The sequence below is a fragment of the Accipiter gentilis genome, chromosome 5 (assembly GCF_929443795.1).
Source record: "Accipiter gentilis chromosome 5, bAccGen1.1, whole genome shotgun sequence".
In the NCBI taxonomy this organism is placed as follows: domain Eukaryota; kingdom Metazoa; phylum Chordata; class Aves; order Accipitriformes; family Accipitridae; genus Astur; species Astur gentilis.
In genome coordinates, this window is record NC_064884.1 from 13,750,900 (window position 1) to 13,764,904 (window position 14,005).

The window sequence follows — 14,005 nt, forward strand, 5'->3', positions numbered from 1 at the left end:
CTGCATTTTGACAAATGGTCTCTCCTAGCTAGGAGCTGGATACCCCGAAAGCCGTTCTGGATGGGCTGTGGGACAGGACGTCACTGTTGGTACTTTCACAGTTGCTACCATCAATAGGTCCTCTGGACTTCTCCTCCCTGAGCTGGTGTAATTCACTAGTGTACTGCCCTCCACTCCAGCAGCTGCTGAGTCCCGTGCAAGTGTTTAGGGAGAGAGCTTGGTCCCATGGCTATCCGTGGCAAAAATCGCATTGACGTCAATGAACCTGGATTTCACCCCCACTCCTTGGAAGATTTTTACAGATGTGCAAATGACACACTGTCTATATCCCATAATCAAAGACTCCCCTCTTGAGTTTATTTACTTTTACACTGTGTGAAATATTAAACTTAAGCTCTTTAAATTCCTGCTCTTATTCCGGGCCCAGTGGAAGGACCTTCTGTTGTCATTGAAATTCCTTGAGGTTGGTGGAAGTAGCTTGGTCAAAGTCCCTCATGTAGATTACTTCCTACAGTAAATTCAAAGGGATAGGACATCTCACAATTGGCTTTTATAACCTTATGAAAAAAAACATCTGGCTCAAAAGCTGCTGGCTTTTTCTCTATTGGAGGCTGAGCTGCTAAGAGATCTGTAGCATTCCCCTCAGTGAGCCAAACCCTGCAACTCAAAGCAGGGAAAAGTGTCATAAATCATTGCAAACAAGAGGTACCGCTATCTAGCTGTGCACTGATGGTCCAGCCATCACTTTTGTAACCAAGAGCTCACCAGCAAAGGTGACATTATCACCACCATGAAGGCAAGCTGGAGCCCTACAATGAATTCAGGTCCCCTGTGTGACCTTGGACAAGGTGTGTACGCTCCTTGCCTTCACTTCCCTATCTAGAAGATGGAGCTAGTAACGCTTGATTTGCTCACCATGTTTATTTAAATTATAAACACCTCCAGGCAGAGGCAATCTCTCACAACGTGTCTATACAATGTCTAATAGAAGGCCCTTGTCTCAGCTTAACCTCTAGGTACTACATGAAGGCAAATAATAGTACTTGGCAGAGCGAATATTTCAAACTAGAAATCTAATACCAAATAGTTCTCATTCTCTCCTGCTTTTGGCACTTGGCCCTATTCAAGATGATTTTGTTTTGGTTTGTGTTTTATTAAGAAGGTACAAGACAAAATCCTGAGGGCCTTCTGTCTCCGATTCCCATTAAAGTTTACATTCCACTCACTGGCAGTTTGTCTCAGAAGAAGTGTCCCAGGATTTCTCCCTAGAGTTTTAAATGGACGTATGGCAGAAAGCAAGAAAGCATGAACTTTATCTGGTCCTGGAGCTGTAGCTGTAATCAGAAGCTTTATGATGAAGTTCAGCTGGAAGAGCAAAGGAGAGGAGAAAAAAAAAAGAAACACAAAACAAAACAAGGGAATGCCATCAAAGTCTTTCAAAGACAGAAATTCATTTTACCTTTGTCAATGACTGTGGTTTTCAAGGATAAAGATCAAAGCGATGACCGTGGGCATAGCTATGACAAATGCCGAGATCAGTCTGTTAAACCCTAGCATTAGCGCTACAGTTAGACTGGTGTCTAGACTAGCAGTGGGTACTCATGCCAGGTTTGGCAAACACAGCAGCAGAGCGCTTGCATCAGAGCTGTAGCAAGAAGAGTGAGGCATCCAAATTGCAGAGGAGAGGGAGCAATCAGACTCCAGCAGAGTGGAACTGGAAAAAGGAAGTCCAGAAAAAAAACCAAAACCAAACAACAACCAACTGAAAAAAAACCAGCCCACAAAAAACCTTGGCCAGATTATTGCCTGAGCTGAGGGAAGACAGCTGAGAAGATGTATCCCCTCCCTCCCGTTTTTTGCATTGTGATTAATGTACACAGAAAGCTTAGATAGCTGGGGGAAAGTAATGCCAAATTCTTATCAATACAGATGAGCTGGCTTCATAGTCCTCCATCCCTTTCATGTGGAAATGAGACTGCATTTGATGAGGCCAAGCCCATGCTTGAAATAGCTCAGCTGGGATGTGTGCATGGTGAGGGCTCAGGTGCCTGCACGGAGACTCGAGACTCGCTACAGCTGGATGGAAAAGGGGAGACCGTCCCTGAGGGCAGAGAATGCCTTCAGCTTCTTCGCTTTTTCTCTTCCTCATGGGGAGGACAAAACCCCCTTGCTCCGCAGGATAAATGCACGCTCAAGTCTGAGCTGATGGACTGTACAAGGAGGCAAGGTGGTTTTGGCTGGTGAGGGGCCCTGGTCTGCAGGGTCTCCACATTCCTCCAGAGACCTCTTGCATGGACCCTTAAAAATAACACCAGACCCTTAAAAATAACACCCTGTCATGCCCCAAAGGAGGAAGGTGGATAAATGAGGGGAGTACACACACACTTAGAGCATGTGTTAGTATGCTTGGAGTCAGCCCCACTCACACTGCTGCCCTGGGGCACGTGCTTGCTCCAGGGCTGCAGGCTTGGATGAAGGAGAGAGGAGAGATGGCATCACTCGTTGCATGTAGCACCCTGTGCCTGGCCGAGTCTGGGGCTCTCCTGGCCTGAGAATGACACACAGGATGGGTCCAGGGACAAACTCTTGAAAAATTGCATGCTGCTGAACAGCCACCTTCACTGGAGTATCTCAAAACTCCCCAGATACTTTAAACCAACTATTTCTCATCGTAGTTACATTGGCTTCTGCCAGTCATGACGAGTTCAAAAGAAACTGCAAACTAATGTGGGCAAATGTGATGTCCAATGGATGAAGATAGACTGGAGGAAATATTTTCGTAAACCCAACTGGTTTCAGCTGTGCTTCACGCAGGGGCTTGCATTGCCTGTTGTCAGGAATACGGTGTAGTACTTGCTAGAAGCAATTAGCTAAGACTTCGACTGGTCATACCCTATTCTCAGCTCTGCTACTGACTCACCTGCATGGCCTCAGGTGAGTTGCTTGCATATTTGTGCCTTAGTTTACCCATTGGTAATAGCAGAGATAGTAACAGTCTCACGGAGTGGTGCGAGAATTAGTTAATTAATATTTGGAAAACAGTGTGTGCCTTGACGTCTTTGTGCCTTTGCTTACCCATCAGTAATATCAGAGATAATAACTGTCTTATGAAGAGGTACAAGGATTAATTAATTATTTGAAAAGCAGTTTGAGATCCTTGGATGAAAGATGCTATGTGAGTAAAACATATCATTAAAAACATCTCCTCGTCCTCTGTGAAGTTAAAATAAAGCTGGAGCTTCTTAGTCATTCAAATAATTAAACCATAAATACTGTTTATTTTAATCTTCCCTTTAAAAAAATAATCTAATCTAGGCAGTGATACCAGCCAAAGAATGAAAAATGTTTCAAATTCAGGATACCTATCAATTTGAAGAGCTTGATTCTTAATTGCTTTTTGATTTCTATCAATGGAAAGTGAGAGCAATTGTATTTACAAATGCCTGCAGAAGCACAGGGCAGCTGGGAGGACACCCACAGTTCCTCTGCAGGGTTTCAGCCTGCATATTCACATGGATACAGCCGCTGTACACTGCGCTGCACAGGGTTTCTCACACTATCCCAGCAGATGATCCTATATGACTTGTTAACCAACAGGGAGGTGTAGACTAAAGGCATGTCAAAGCCAGCTTCCCCCCGCCAGTATGTGGGTGCACTGAAGCAGGGTTGCAAGAGCAATTTGTCCTCCCAGGAACGGTGCCAAAGGGACAATTTGACCAAGCAAAGGCACCAGTCATCAGCCATTGATCCATTCAGCCTTTTGCATCCCGGGCAGCTTGCACTGTTGTCTCTCCTAATGCTCAGCACTGACTGTGTTCTGCGAGCCAATGCTGCCCTGCTTGCTCTGCCCAGGTCCACGGGGAGAGAAATCCCAGAGCAATACTGACTGACGCTGGAAAGGAACAGTAGGAGAGTGGTTGGAGTCTATATTTAAAATCATCTTTCATTCATAGGTGTCCATGCCAAATGTGGAAAGCCCTCTCAGTCACTTCCCTGGGGACTTTCTGTATATTGGGCCATAAAATATATGCAACCGGCCCATGTTTTGTCTCTTTCTCTCTAGTTTTTGTGCATGTTTTTGTTTTCCAAAGTTCATATGTGAAGAAGAGGTTTGCAGAATCAAGGTCATGGTTTTTAATTGAATGGGGCCTCTTTTAAGGTATAACTACTGCTGGGAACCTGCTAGCATAACCATCTGCTGTGCTGGGCACCCAAACCACCACCCCACACGAGTCTTCCACCAGCTCAGAGGGCCTTGTCTCGGCCTTGTCATGGCCTCCCACTCCTCTCTGCCCATAGAAGATTTTGCAGCGATCACCAAGAAACCTGTGTGGGAATGTGGGGAGGAAGAAAGGATGTAATTGCCTTCCTGAGCTCCAGTGCTTTCATTAATTAAATGTCCTCCTGTCTTTTCCACGCTAGTCCAGCTTCTACTGAATTTTCATCAGACCAAAAGAGGCCTTTAGGGCCATTTGCAAGTAACCATCAGATAAAAGCAATTGTCATCCTCCTTATGTGGCAGGCAAGGAAACAGACACAGGTAGACTGCTCACACAGGAAGGCGAGGTGGGACCTGGTGACTCAGAGCTTTTGACTCCCAGCTGTCAGCTTTAGACGCCATTCCAGCCAAGTATACAAGCACATGGTTATCTCTGAACTCATGAATAATCCCATTGATTTAAGCCATAAACTTCAGCATCAGGGCCTTAACAACCTGGCTACGCTTACCAGGAGCAGATAAACAGGACTGTAGTTCTTGATAGAGCCAAGATATTCCTCTTGACATAGAGGAATAGTAGCAGATGGTAGTTTCCCTGGTGCGGGTTTCTGTCTAAGAGAACCACAAATGGGGATGAAAAGGTGGCTTGGTCCCTGACATGAGGGGTCCCCTGGGGAAGATGTAGCTCCTGTGCTAGCCTCAGGACCTTCCTCCATGCTGAACATGAGTGGACCCATCCACTCATCCCGTAGGATGCATACGGGGGGCTGCTTAGCTGACTGCAGTGACATTGACCTTGGTGGTGATTCCCCAGAGCATGAAGCCCAGATGATGTGATCCCAGTCCCCAGGTTTTGCTGGTGAGGAACTAGGTTCCCCTGGGAGGGGAAAGGGGTATTTGCATATGTGATGATATCAACTGTCCTCTCCTGACTGGGGTTTAGTGAGTTCTTTATCCCTTCGCTCACGCAGAATCGGGAAATGACCTAGTTGTGAAGGAGTCTCGCCCGCAAGCAGAGGCATCCCTCAAAACTCTGCAGCCCAGTTCAGGATGCAGTTTACTCCCCCCCAGCTGCTTTTGACCTTGCGTTTCTAGCAAAGGGCTAAGAGATCAAGGGAAACAAGAAGAAAGCTATGTTCCTGTTGTTGATGGGAGAGTGAGTGAAGCAACCTAAATTATACATGGCGTTGCCATGGTTGGAGTGTCTCTCCCTTCTATTATGCAAAGTGGTAGTTTTACAGACAAAGTAGAGGGGACTGGAGATACCAGAGCATTTGGGAAACACATCCCATAGCTGACTGAAAGGCATGTTTTACTTCTGGCTGGTAACATGGGATTTCAGCAGGCTGCCTGTTGTTCAGCCCTTCCCCAGAGGTGAAAGGTGTCAGCTCTGCCTCTGAAAGGGAGCAGAAAGACTGTGAACCCCACCAGAATTGGAGCTGTAATTTATAACAGCAGGGTTTAGGTTTTGCAGCCTGGGACAGGAGGTGGTGGCTTAAATAAAATGTTCAGTAAGCCTGGGCAAAGCCCATTGTGCTTCTCACTTATGAGAAACTTTCAGTTTGGTCCTTTGTAGCTGCGCACACTGACTCCTGATCTCTCAGCTGGAGTAACAGTGGGGGTGTGTGAGCTAAAAGGACCGATCCCCATTGCCTAATATGTCCAAATATTCTTCCTGGTCTGCATCCATCTGCTGCGTCACGTCATTGTGGCATGTCGACATGAAAACTGAAGGTGTGAATGGAAAGCTACTTTTGCTGGCCTTAACTTACGACAGCTCAGGTATCGACGCAATGCTCCTCTGGGAGTGTGAAGCTCAGCGTGTGCTGAAGCAGCACTGGGCCAGATTTCTGGGGCTGAGGCTTCCAGTGGGCCTTTGCTGCTGGCTGGCTGGAAGCCCTCTCAATCTTGAGTTTGTCTGCAGCACAGACATACCCAACCTGAGGGCGGGGATAAGAATATTTTCTCTGCTTCATGACTGCGCAGTTATTTTGCACAACACTCCTAGTACGTGAGCAGAGCTCCTCAGCACTGCATTGACAGCTATTGAGAGCATGTACAGGAACAAAAGTTTCTCTTATAAGCCTTGCTAGATTAGCCCCCTTCATGCCCATTGTGCAAACCCACCAACAGGCAGGATGCACAGACATCTCAGATATTTCACAGATAATGGCATCAATCCATACATAAAATAACCAAGACACTCATGGCTTTGGTTTGTGCATCATGTGATCATCCAAAGGCTTTAAAAAGGGTATCACATAGATCTCATACCTACATATATTTTCTATCTTCTCTCAGATGCAGCTTTCACTGGAGTAGTGCAGGATATAAAAATGTCAGGCTTCCCTTACGGCTTTTTAATAACTGAAATTCAACTGATGAAATCTCAGATTAGGAACGGTGGCCCTTGTTCTCACTCAAAGCTCTGGGATGTCAGCTCTTGGGCTGATTTCTGAAGCAGTTCAGTCTGTGATAAAAGTTCTTTAAGAATCAGCGGCCAATACTGGACCAAATTCAGCCACCTTTCACTTGGCTGCAGATTCCCCTAGCACAGATGTTGGAGTTTATAATCCACATTTAATTTTCCCCTCTTTCATTTTTCCTTAGGAACACAAGGGGGAACAAAACCAGGAAAGGACAGAAGGGATGGAGGAGCCCTGCTTGCACCTGGCGCACTGCTCGGGGACTCGGCAGTCTGACTCCTGCTCCAAGCCTTTCCTTCAGACTACTGCCTGACCTCAGGTAAATTGCATCACAGCTTCCCTATTGCTCAAATACAGTTAAATATAGCATTCATTCTATAGCATTTACAAACCAACAGGTAGCAAGTGTTACGTTGGAGCTAGGCACTTGTAATACTGCTTTTTAAGGCATATACTCCAAAATTCAAGGCATGGGAAACCCAATGGTTTCATAACAAAGCGTGGAAAAACCCCAACAAATTGGCTCAAACCCTCCTTTTCAGGCCACACCCATAAAGCAAGTAAGACTATAGTGGACAAATCCTCCTCTGGCAGCAGGCCGATCAGCCAGAGCACCCTTCGCCGAGTCCCAACCTATTTCACAGCACGCAAAATCACTGCGGGAAAAGGCTGACGAGGCTCACACAATTCATAGCACTGTACCTTTGCTCATGACAGCAATGCTAGCCAATTGCTAGCGTCTCGGTGTCTGGCCAAAGCGGATGGCAGACAGCTGTCTGAAGCTGGGACATGGGAAAATGGGGATAACATCAGGTAAAAACAAAAACATCTTACATACCTACTACTCCCATATCATCCTGCTCTAGGGAGATGCCTGCTTGCCGTGGACTGAGTCAGTGCCTGGTCTTGTGGTCCTTCAGCACTCCATGGAGCTACTGCATGCTTGGAGACTTGAGGCTGTTGGTATGTCTTGTCCTGTCTACTGTGTACAAGGACTTTACAGCCAACATTGCAAACCAGCGGCTTGGCTGTTCCCACTCTGTTTTGGCTGGTTTGGCCTATTTGAGTGTGTGAACAAACATGCAGCCTCCCCAGTGGGTCAGCAAGTCAGGATGGAGCAATAAGCACCTACTTGGGAGTACTTGGTGGCTCCTTTGAAAAATCTCCCTGGACTTTTATTGGATCTTAGGATACCACGAAGTATCTGCCTGCATCTGGGCTTTGATTCTAGTGCCTTTCCCTCAGAGACCACAACTGACAGCTCTCTTCTCAGGGGTAGGGAAGAATGGGGCAGTGGTTGCGTTTTTAGGGTAGGGAGAGTGAAAGGCTGTTTGAGGCCACTGTCTGCATGGGGGAGCTGCAGGGCTGGTGAGAATGATCAGGAATCATCTTATTTCTCCTTCCCTGGTGTCCTTGGTTCAGCTGGGATAGAGTTAATTTTCACAGGAACCTGGGAGGGGGCACAGCTGGGACAGCTGACCTGAACTAGCCAAGGAGCTATTCCATACCATGTGACATAATGCTGAGTATATAAATGGGGAGCAGGCTGGGGGGGTCCTCTCTCACTCGGCTTTTGGTGGGGGAAGTGGCAGACCGTCGGGTTCCGGGTGGTGAGCAGTTGCACTGTGCATCACTCGTTTTGTATATTCTTTTATTAGTACCGTTGTTGTTGTTGTAACTACTCTTTTTGTGTTGTCCCAGTAAATTGTCCTTATCTCAACCCTCGAGGTTCCGGGTTTTTTTTTTTTCTTTTCTCCTTTCTGATTCTCCTCCCCATCCCACCGGAGGGGGGCAGGGAGGAGTGAGCGAGCGGCTGCGTGGTCCTTTGTTACCGGCTGGGCTGAAACCAGGACACCTGGGTTGCTAACTCCATCTGGGGGACCACCACTCCTGGGTCTTCCATTGCCCCCCTTCCCCAGGTCCCATATTCCTGACTCTCCCCCCCCCAGCTGTGCCACCCCAGCTCTTCCCCAAACTCCTCACTGCTCCCCAGGCAAGTCCTGGCCCTTCAGCTGCAGCGTGGAAAAATTCAATTTTGCCTATGTGGCTGAGAAAAGTTGGCTCTTCATAAAAATACCAGCCCGCCTGCAGGGAACGAGGTGGAAGCTAGACCACGATGAGGCCTTTTATTTCCTGCAAAGGCGTGTTTGCAAGACACTCGTGGAGAGCACTATGCAGATGAGCGACACTGTGAAAGGCAGGGCCAGCTCCCCAGCGGGGGGGAAATGGGGTAGATCAAATAGTTACCTAGATTTCCATCAGCTGTGGGGCTGGCCAGGTGGCAGTTGGGTAGGCTTGCCATTTTGCACGGGTGGCTCACCTCTTTGCCAGCTGTAATAAACACAGGCGCTTGGTGCCAACAGAGCTGGGCTGAGCTTCACCAACAGATGCATTTTCTTCCCCGCCTGCTCCCTTGGTGCGAGTGGCCTCATCTCTGCAAAATAAGCACATGAAGAGAAGCTGAAATTGCCAAGTGGGAATCTGGTTTGTATTCATGCTGAGAGCTGGCCAAAGAAGGAGAAAACATCAATCTCAAAAGGGTTTTCAAGATTTGGACATTTGGCTTCATCTTTCACTATGTTTGAACACGATCTGTCAACTGCCATCAAAAAAAACAAGAGAATAGCCTAGCCTTTAAAAATCAGTGCTGCCATGGCTAGAAAGTTTGTGAAGCACATGGGAGGAAAAAGATCAGTCTGAACCCAGGACTTGAACACAAATCTACACCCCATAACCTAATATTGTGGGATTCCTTTCTCTCTTGTTGTGCTAAGAAATTCTGGCCAGAATATTAGAAAATGAAATGCAAAAAAAGCTCTTAAAAGTAATAATAAACCTCCCACCAAAATTAAAGCTAAATTCTGGAAATTCCACATTTCTCAGCTGTGTATGTTTTGTGTTTGAGAAAATTCATGGTAGGGTGTAAAGATTTTACCTATCTGAGCTTTGGATGGTTTCATTATTAACAGGCCACAAATTAATTAGGTGGATGATACAAAAATGACTGCCAATAAAATATTTACATGGATTCTTCATTCTGTGTGAAACATCTTTTATATATATGTATATACGTATATACCATAAATAATAGAAATGATGCTCATATTTTATACTAGGGATGTAAACACTGGTCCCAACAGCAGTGGCAAATGAACCACTCACATTTTCTGATTGCATAATTTGCCTAGAGGATGGATACATAATTACACTATAATTAAGTATAATAAACAGAGAAAATGATTTGAGAAGGAAAAATTATCACAGCCTCAACCACATCACCCAGAAGCTCTCTTCTAATTAAGTTATTCTATTAAACAAAATGTTTTTAAGGTGGGTCCCCTTTGAAAATGTACATTATAGCCCATGTAATGTAATTTACTTTATAAGTAGAACATAGCTTGTGTATGGACAGATCGTATCTGATAGGACTCAAGAAATACACAGCCACTGGGTCCAGTCCAGCCAGGTGCTGAGTCCCTCACTCCCCTGGTCCAAGGAGCAGACCCTGAGTGCTGCTCCGGGAAATTGCAGCAGCACATAGAGCAGCCTTTTATTTGTGCTCACTGATGGGCTCTTTTTATGTTACTTGGTTTTTTTCTGATTTAAAGGGAGAAATGCTAGCAGGTAATTCTGATGTTGTCCTGTAATGATACAGTACAGGCAAAGGACAAGAAAAGAGGGAGCTCAAGCTGGCCCAAATAGCTCATGCTATTTGGAGTTGAGAGAGTCTTAAAACACTATTCCCTCTCAGATGGTTTTACCCTCACTAATTCTGCTCAGTGCTTGGCAAGATGTGAAGATGGGGTTCCCTGAAGAAATCCAAAACACTGCTTCACAAACTATAGGACTCAGGAAGACCACATAATCTGCTACCTCACATGGCAAAGGCCATCGGACAGCCTCCAGTTCATTCCTCTTAGAACTACAGCTTATTTTTTTAAACACCTGTCCCCAGCTGCTCGGAGACTACAGGAACTATTACAGAAGCCTTAGAGCATTATTCTGAAGTTAGCTACTGCTCCTGTCCCCCTCCCCACAAAAAGTAAAAAATGTTCAGCTTTAGTTTTCAGCCATAAGATTTCTGTATACATCTGCCTCATTTCCACATTTCTCTTCCTCTTGTGAGTACTTAAGAGATTGTCATCAAGTCATCCCTTAGCCTCTCTTCTGTAAGCTCATTAGATCACGCTGCCTGATCAAATCTCTGCTGGTTTCCTGGCTCTTCAAGACTCATACATCCTTGCAATGTTCTTTAAAAAGATCTCTGTATATCAGTGACCTGTTTTCTTAACTATTTACTCTCTTCTTCAGTTCCTAAGTCACTTGTAAGGTTTACTTGCAATGATTTAGGTTTTCTTTCAGGTCATTGTAAAAAAAGAGCATAACCTCAGTAACGCATCCCTTTGGTACCTGCTAGGGATGAGATCTAAGAACGGCCTTACATCCAGCATAGGAGAAAACATCCCTGGCCAAGGAAAATCCAGGGAAAGAAGAAACTGTGTCCTAAAATATCAGTTGTCCACAGCAGCACGAGGTCCTTGAATTCAAAATGTTGAACATGAATTATGCCGTGAGAACATCTCTGAATGCCCAATGGAGATGTATTTCCCTAGCTCTGTCTACTGCATGCACAGCTTATTGGGTAATGGAGAGCAGTGTGGTGGTCAAGAGGAATCTTCTCTTGTTTAGAGTTTTCCGCTCTTAAATGTTTGCAGACCTTTGAACCACAAAATCTTGTAGGTTATTGACGAGATTATTGATGTGTGTGGTTACTGCTTGCAGGATGCCCCAGGCAGGACACTTACGTCATCATGGGTCTGTATACTCCCGATGACTACTTCAGTTTCTTTCCTAATCCCATGCATTTTCAGTTGTATAGTGACCTGATTTCAACTAGGAGCTTCCATGAAAAAAATCACATGGCAATCACAGACATTGTAAACTCAAGCCAAAGAGTCATTTTCAAATGCTTGGCAAACACTAGACCACAGAAACTCAATGTGTCGTAAGATTCCACTTGGTCCCATCATCATGAGTGGGAAAAAGGAGGAGGATTATCCGTAGACCTCAAAGTGTTTTACAAAGGGAGGCAAATGCTGCTATTCCCATTTATTGGACAGGGCAATGGCAAGCTGAGACTTGCACAAAGTCACCCAATTAATCAGCCAGAAAACTGCCACTGAAACCCATATTCTGGTCTAAACAGGTTCTCAGACTGCCCTCATCACTGTAATAGCTGAGTACCCTTCAGTAGTACATTAGGAGAATTTGGGCATGTCTACACCAGCTGACGCAAACAGCTGCCTGTCAATCCAGCCCCCTTCTCAGCCAACTGGACAAAAGCCATCTCCAGATGGAAGCTGTGTAGCCACGTTAAAACCATCCTGAGCCCAAATGTATGAACCCCACCACAAGTCGGGGTGAAGGCTCAACCCACCGTCACTCTAACTCAGCTCTGTGGCTTCCAGGGTGTAGCTTGCTCCTAGGGCACGGACAAAGCAGATGCGAGACTGTCTCTGGGAGCAGATGGACCTTTCTTTATTCTAAATCCAGTTTCATCATCTGTAGTGCCCCTCAGAGTATTTCCTAATGCTTCAGTTCACACTGAGCCACGGAGACAGGGCACAAACATGTTGGTTATCTGGTTACAGCCTTATGGCTCCTTTGAGGCAAGACCTGGAGGATGGCAATTTGAACAGGGATATTTGGATACACTTCTATAAAGAAAGCAAATCTCCAAAATATAGTTAGTAAGTCAGGAAAAAGGAAAGAGAAGGCAGGCATCTCTTTAAACTCAAGATCTACTTGTCATGAGCGAGAGTACTAAAAAAATTGGTAACTTAATGACCTGAAGGAAGAGTAGCTGTTATTACAGGGCATTGTACTGGCAAAGCTCCTATGCATCACAACAATAATTCTCTCCAGACTTCTCTTCCCTTCCAAGGCATGAGGAAATATCAGTGCATTTAGCCTCAACTCCCTGGCAGGCGGCATCACTTCCTCGTGAGAGGCAGGGAGCTGACACAGCGATGGGAAGGCTGTCCTTTGTAGCAGCTACAAAAGCCCCGTGTGACCCAGTAAGTCTGACGCAGAGCTGAAGAAATGAGTCCTGCTCCAAGGAAGCTAAAAATCCCAAGGTGCCCCGAGAGCGTGTCCTGGACTATTCATGCTCCCAGGTTTAGAAATCCTTTGAGGGTTGCTAAGTTCATACAAACCACTCCTAGCTCTGGAAGTCCCCACACCTTGAATGGTTAGAGGCTGGCAAAGCACAGTGTGGATGTGTCCAGCTCTGCTCACCCTGATTTTGCTTTCCTCCCCAGGCACCTACTTCTGCTGACTGCCAGCAATGGGCCATCGGGCAAGGTGCGCTTTGAGCTGGAGCAGCACAGCTGCTCTGATGCTCTTGCCTGTTTCTGGATCCCAATCCCTGCTGGCAGAGGTCCAGCAGCTTCACCAGATCATCACCCTTTGCCTGGGGAAAACAGGGCAGCGCGTAGGCGGCAGTCTTTCTTTGCAGCTTTGCATTTATTGGACTTTTGCGCAAAGCCCTGAAAGGCGAACGTATGCTTCATGCATATGCAGAAAGGGCATAGACGCTGCTTGAAAAAAACGGACCTGGTTAACTTGGCTACAATAATCCAGGAAGTTTGTGGCAGAGCTGCAAATAAAATCCAGACATTTTGCCTTTTGGGCCTGTGTCTTCACAACAACACTGTTCTTCCTCTGGGCATCTGGGCTTGTTGTCTTATCGGGATGCACTGCTCAGCATGTCTCCTTAAAGGGAAAGAGTGCTGGGAAAGCCATGCTTTAATTCTTTAGAGAAAATGACACCACCTACATAGGAAAACCCCATAGCTTTTTGCAATTATTGCCATGCATGTATATCTTTCCCTCCCTTTGTGATCTTTACCACTTCCTCACCATATGTAAAAGGCCTGATCCTGATGAAAATAGTCATGGTTCCAGAACTGCCACTCAGACGATGTTGATTTACCTCCACAAAGGATGTGGCCCAATGCTTTTGGCCAGATTTTTCTGCAAGCAGCCAGTCACATCTCTCTCTCCTCCACCCAGAAAACTGGGGGAAGTCGTGTGACAATAATCTTGCTCAACTTCACCTGGCCCACCCAGGGAATAGCTATTTCTGGATAGACATGGAAAACCCAAGCCTTGTCCCTTTAATCTAACATCTCATGTATGTTGCTAAGCCTAATGTTTAATTTGAAAAAACCAACCTGAAAATAGCATTAAAGGAAGCAGAGGATTTGAACAGCACTATACTTTTAAGATAGTCTTTCTGGAAAACATTATACTTAAAAACTGACCCTTTTACCATGAGGTTACTGAAACTATAGAGCCA

General features: G+C 45.8%; 1 protein-coding gene across 2 annotated transcripts in view; it reads left to right on the forward strand.

The window, feature by feature from the left end:
- BMP2 (bone morphogenetic protein 2) overlaps window positions 1-14,005 on the forward strand; it is a 106,507-nt gene that overhangs the window by 69,004 nt on the left and 23,498 nt on the right. For both annotated transcript variants that reach the window (XR_007506084.1, XM_049801058.1), the window contains exon 4: window positions 6,830-6,964. Coding sequence is in view for 1 of the 2 variants with exons in the window: in XM_049801058.1 (XP_049657015.1) it covers window positions 6,830-6,964 (135 nt within the window). In the remaining variant the exon portion in view is untranslated. The remainder of the gene's footprint in view (window positions 1-6,829; window positions 6,965-14,005) is intronic.